This window comes from Diuraphis noxia, unplaced genomic scaffold (genome assembly GCF_037042655.1).
Source record: "Diuraphis noxia isolate RWA-SAM2 unplaced genomic scaffold, SU_Dnox_SAM2 contig0001, whole genome shotgun sequence".
NCBI classification, from domain to species: domain Eukaryota; kingdom Metazoa; phylum Arthropoda; class Insecta; order Hemiptera; family Aphididae; genus Diuraphis; species Diuraphis noxia.
Genome location: NW_028301711.1, coordinates 107,004,355 through 107,010,850, shown reverse-complemented (window position 1 = coordinate 107,010,850; position 6,496 = coordinate 107,004,355). Strand labels below are relative to the sequence as shown.

Genomic DNA, 6,496 nt, shown 5'->3' with positions numbered 1-6,496 from the left:
TCAGTTGTCTATAAATATCTCAAAAATGAAAAAAGTCAAAATATTTTGAAAATTAAATCATGTAAAGGAAATGCCAATCTAAATAATTTGTGAAATTTTCAAGTATCTACGACTTATACTTTTTGAATAATAACAAATATTTAAAATCGTATGAGGATAAATCGTTATCGTTACGCTATTTCGTAAAAATTTAAAATTCAAACGCACTTAAAATTTTTTCTATAATGATACTTCGAGTTTTCTCTATAGCTACTTGAAGGAAAACTTATGGAGAACTTAGTGTTGTATTTTTAATCCTTAGTTATAAACGCAAAAAATTTTATGATTTTTCAACTTCAAAATTACTTGCAAATTTTCGCGTATTCGACAGATTTCGTAAAATTTTGAACTATAAAAGCTTATTAAAAAAAATTGTGACTTACGATTTTTAATTTTTTTTAGCTACAATAAGAAAAACTCATAAGGAACCTTGTTTTAAATTTTCAAGTTTTTTTAGTCGTCCAACATTTTTTTACCGACACTTCAAAAAAAAATTCTCAAAAAAGTGTAAATTTCAGTGGTCTATAAATAACAAAAAAAGTCAAAAATTTTTGAAAATTAAACTGTATATAGAGAACACTATCATAAACATTTGGTGAAAATTTCAAGTATTTAAAGTGATTATTTTTTGAATTACAACCATATAAAAAAATCGATTTGGTCGAAAACTGATTTCGCGTAAAAATACCCGTTTTTCTGTCATTTTTTTTTTGTTTTTCTCGATTTTTTTGAAAACTGTTGGAAAATGTTTACTTTTGACCTCTATAATGCACCAAGGATCTTCAATTTTACATCGGAAACCACCCCCAAAGTTTGAAATCGAAGCATTATTTCGACTAGTTATGCTGTACACAGACACAAAAAAAAAAAAACAAAAAAAAAAAAAAAAACACACATCATTGTAAAATCAATACATTCATCACTTCGTTCAGAATCTAAAAGGTAATAGCAAGAATAAATTTTGTTATTATAAAGAAAAATAAGAAAAATATATGTTTTTTGATTATGAAGCTCAACAAGAAACAGGAATTCATATTGCAAATAAAATAATTGCATATGATTTTGATGGAAATAAAATTATGTTTGATACAAATGAAGAATTTTGTTATCATATAATATCCAGAAAATATAAAGGTTATACATTTATAGCACATTACGCAAAAGGATATGATTCACAATTTATATTAAAATACTTGGTTGATAATACTTTAAAGCCATTTACAATTTATAATGGTACAAAGCTAATGTTATTAGAAATTAAAAATTTAAATATAAAAATAATAGATAGTTCTAATTTTATTCAAGGTCCCCTCAGTAGTTTTCCCAAAACGTTTGGTCTCAAAGAACTGAAAAAAGGTTACTTTCCGCATTACTTTATTAATTACTTTACATTATTAACTATTAATTATTATTTACATTATTAATTACTTTATATTACTTTATTTTACATTACTTTCTACTTTTACAGTAGAAAATCAAAATTATATAGGTGTATTACCTGATAAAAAATATTATGGATTCAAATCAATGAAACCAGAAAATAAACAAGAATTTGAAAAATGGTATGAAACTAAAATTAGAGAAAATTATATATTTAATTTAAAAGAAGAATTAGAGGCGTACTGTAGTTCAGATGGAGATATTGAACGAAGAGGATGTTTAGAATTAAGAAAGCAATTTTTAGAAATAGCTAATATTTATAATCTCCTATATTTTTTATTTTTTTCAATAAATTCAGGTATTCCATTATTTTTTGTTTTTGTTTTACATTTCTTACAATAATCCATTTAATTAAGATATTATCATTATATATTTTCTCTAATTGTATTATTTGGAAGATCATAAAAAATTCTGAACCAGATACTAAACAAATATAACAAATGGTATTAACAGGCACATCTTCATTAAAATCTACATGTAAGACAATACTTGTTTTAGATCCAGAAACCTCTGATGGCTGTCTACTCATATTAATTACAAGAGATGGTCTAGTATCTTTAAATTGTTGTGGAGTTATATACATTAAAGACAAATCTCGGTGTAATCTATTATAAATGTGTTTATAATCCATCAACATATCATAACCCACATAACAATTATTAGTGTTTAAACTTATTTAAATATTGGTTTTGAATTAAATTATTAATATTCAAAAATAAATGTTTAATTCAACTTGGTTTTACATTGTTTTATCTATATTTAAAATAGATACATGTTTTAATATTAAATTAATCTTAATTTATGATTGAAACATAAACATTTATTGTACAATATTTATTTAAGACTATTGTACAGTTAAAATGGTAATATTAAAATTCGGTTAGTATATTAATATCAATAAAATATCGTTTTGTAAGTATTCCATCAATATTATGCTCCTAGTATTTATAATACACTAGCCGACCCGTCACAGCTTCGCCCGTGATTGGTTGTTTATTTTGCCTTCGGACCATGATATGTAGAATTTTTTATTCAAATATTATTGTTTATTGTGATCGGCTAGTAAATATAAAAAACGGTTTCTAGCGTTATAAATGATAAAAATAAATACTGATAAAAAAGAAATAATTTATGGTTGATAAAGATTTATTAAAGAAAATTTATTAAAGATTTATTAAAATTTATTAAAGAAAAAAAAAGAATTAAAATATGAATTTTATAAGACTTCTGAGTATATTATGATGTTTTTTGTTATATTTCCTGTTGAAATTAAAATCATAAGATGATTCGGGTCTCCAGTTCGAGAAAATGCCACGTATAATTGCCCATGTGAAAAGCACTCTGTACGAAGATCTACGCCAACGTACTTGAATGTTTGACCTTGTGCTTTGTTTATGGTAATGGCAAAAGAAACTTTAACCGGGAATTGAAGCCGTTTGAAAGAAAACGGCAAGTCAGAGGGAATCATGGGAATTCTTGGAATAAATGCAATTTCTCCTTTCGCTGGCCCTGTAAGAATTACGGCTTCTATAATATTATTTCGCAACGATTTTATTTGTAATCTTGTACCGTTACATAAGTTCGGTGGTTGAAGATTACGTAATAATGTAATTGGAGCACCAATTTTTAATTTTAGTTTATGAGGAAGAAATCCCGAAGGAGAAAGAGAATTGAGAAATTCTTGTGGATAATGAATAGCATCATCTGTTGATGTAACTGTATCAATAGATAGATATTCACGTGAGTGTCCATCGAATTTTAGAAGGATGATATCATTAATTTCTTCTGCTGTTACATTTCTTGGAGAGATTATAGCTCTTTCACATAACCACTGATCTGATTTATTGGACAGATTAAAAATGTCTGGATAAACTGTAGAAATCAACTCTAACACGTTATTGACCACCCGTCCAATCGTGTGATTGACAGAAATGTAACCATTTTCATTTTCTAAAGTTCCATTTCCAATTTTCAACAACTGTGCTGGAAAAATATCGTCCCCTCCGCATAAATAAACTCTCATGTTTGTTCGCAAATAAAGTTTTTCAACATAGTTCCATATATGGGAAGATTTTAAGCAAGCATTAACGACATCAGCTCGAGTACCTTTAGGGATTACTGGTAAGGTTTGACCATCGAAAATCACCAGCGAAAACGAATGTTATGCCACCCATAAACTTATTATTACACCTAAGATCTTTTAATGTTCGATCAATTGCTTCGATATGTGATCTGTGACTCATTGTACACTCATCCCACACAACGAATGAGGTTTTTTGAAGAATTTTTCCATGAGGGCCATTTTTACGAATCGGACAAACGTATTCTGTATCAAATAATACATTTAACGGTAACTTGAAAGTCGAGTGAGCAGTTCTGCCGCCACTAAGGAGAGTTGCTGCTATACCAGATGAAGCTACTGCTAATGCAACTTTACCTGAGGATCTAATTTGAGCCAACAACAAATTAATTAGGAATGTTTTTCCTGTACCACCCGGAGCATCTAAAAAAAAAACTCTTCCTTGATGATTCATTACGCTTTCTGTAATAACATTAAAAGCATATTTTTGATCATTTACTAATTTTGGTAAATTGATTTCTACAAATTCTTGTAATCGGTTATTATCGTAAGAACGCAAAATTGAGAATTCAAAAGGATCAGATGCATTTTCATTTCGAACAGGTGAGTTCATTCCAAATTCAGTTAAATATTTTTCAGACAGAAAAACAACTTTATCTTCTATTTCAATCAAACCTTTATTAAATATTTCATCAGAAAAAGTAAATTGCAAGTCATTTAATCGAGTGCGCTCTGTAAGAAGAATATCTTCACAAAAATCATTTCTGAACTGTTCCCACAAAGATTGAGGTTCAGACGGTTGGCAGAAAACTATGATTATTGCGAATAATTCTCTTAATTTTGAAGGACTTTCTGAAAGAGTTGCCTCCGCTAGAGTATTTTTCCATTGCTCGTCATTTTCTAAAAGCCCAAGAGCAAAACAGGAAGCTTTAAAAGTCGCGTGAATGACTCCATCAAAGGCCTTCAAGCTTTCAAATGAAGTAGGGCCTTGTACATAATTTAGTAACAATCTTAAATGGAAGCACTCACTTTGATTTGGGTGAATCGTGTAAATTCTACCAATGGCAGTGTCCATTTTTATTCCTGGCCAACCTGGAACATCTTTTCCCCGTCTTCTCTTTAACCAGCCTCTGCTATTATCCCAGGTGTAATAAGAAGGAACTTCATGATAGAACAGTGTTTTCGCAAAATCATCATGTGAACACAGTTCAAAAAATGCAGTTAGTGTCGTTTTTCTTGGATTTTCAATAACTTGATGAAGATTATTATCATTAAAGAAAACACGCTGTCCATTTTCTAGATGAACAGCCAAGTGCTGAACTGTCGGATCTCTATCATGGATTTCAAAATTGAAAATTCTCCAAAACGCTTCAGAAGTACATATGTATCGACCATTCAAAAAATTTGTAATCTCATCGTTTTCACGATTAACAGAAAAAGTAGCTCTATCTGATCCTTTATTAATATATTTACATATGTATTTTATCGCTTTAACCGTATGACAGTATTCTACGTTAATATGTGCATTAAAGCACCTAGATAGCACTGGACAATACGGTACAACCCAACGGTTGTCAACCACGATTTCTGTTTTACCACGAACTTTTAATATTGCAGTATAACCTCCATCATCTGGTGATCTCCGTCGGTAAGTCGGATAACCATCATCTCCAGTTTGAGTATCCTTGACCAATTTGTGAGGGTATTTCTTACTACATTTTCCAATATTCATACATGGCGATCTAATATTTAACTCGCCGCATGGGCCATGAATCATATTCTTGCAAACTATTTCATAAAGTATAGGATCTCTGTCTTTGTTTGGTATCTCGGCAGAAATAATTTTATAAATTTCATCTGGCTGAATTTTCGTTTGTAACCACAAAAGAATGTGGCAGTGTGGCAAACCTCGTTTTTGCCATTCAACACTGTAAACATAACAATTTACATCTCCGAAAATTTATTTATTTTTTAATACATGCATAAACTTTTTTAGTTTGAAATGAAAAACTCTAGAGATTATATCGTGTCTATCAAACGACTTTTGATCTTGAAATAATTCATTTTTTATTTCCGGCCATTCCGGGTTGCATGTAAAAGTAATAAATAAATCTGGACGGCCAAATTTACGAACATAAGTCATGGCATCCTGATTTTTTTCATGCATGTAACGTGGGGAGCCAGTAAAAGAGGAAGGAAGAATTACTTGTTGCCCAACGTTATTAGCATTAATATTTGCATCATTGTTAACAGCATCTCGGAGGTGAACATAATCATCCGCACGTAGTTGTTTTTGATGGTTACGAATAAAGTGTAGTCTTTCAGAAATCAATTTTGCCATCATATCTACGGCGAATTGGCTGAATAATGTTTTGTAATAATGTAGATGATTTAGACTTGTTTCTCTAACCATAAACCTATAAGAATAAAATTGCATGCAGGATACAGTTTTGGTTCGATTTTGGTTATTTTCCTGTAATATATTAATGTGATAACCGTCTTCGCCTCTAGTATACATCAATGGATATTGCAGTGCATCATAAGATCTATTCAATTCGGAAACTCGACTCAATTGTCCACTCCGACCGTGCAGAACTATATCTCTGGGACCTTTATCTTCATTAACTAATAATACAGCTACTTCATCGATGGTAGGTGCATTATATTGACCTCTGTGTTCATCTTGAGGAACTCTGTCAGCATGAATAATTAACTTAAAGTTTTGCAACTCGTCAAAAGACCTCGACTCCAGATTAGATCTAAAGCTCTGTATGAGGTGATTATTTTCACGCAAAACTGTTTGCAATGATTCAATGAGACCTCTTTTCATATTTGGAATCATATTTGTTCGAATAGATATTTGATCCGACTCTGACATAAAATATATTTGTAAAAATTTAGCATTATTTCCAATTTCGGGTAATAAACTACCTATTA

General features: G+C 29.9%; 1 protein-coding gene across 1 annotated transcript; it reads right to left on the bottom strand.

The window, feature by feature from the left end:
- Positions 1–967: 967 nt before the first annotated feature.
- LOC149063235 (uncharacterized) lies at positions 968–3,502 on the bottom strand. Its single transcript, XM_089215578.1, has 3 exons — positions 3,100–3,502; positions 2,847–2,988; positions 968–974 (listed from the first exon to the last, which is right to left on the bottom strand). Exons 1-3 carry the CDS (start codon positions 3,500–3,502, stop codon positions 968–970), a joined length of 552 nt encoding a protein of 183 aa, XP_089071704.1.
- Between the last annotated feature and the right edge of the window lie 2,994 nt (positions 3,503–6,496).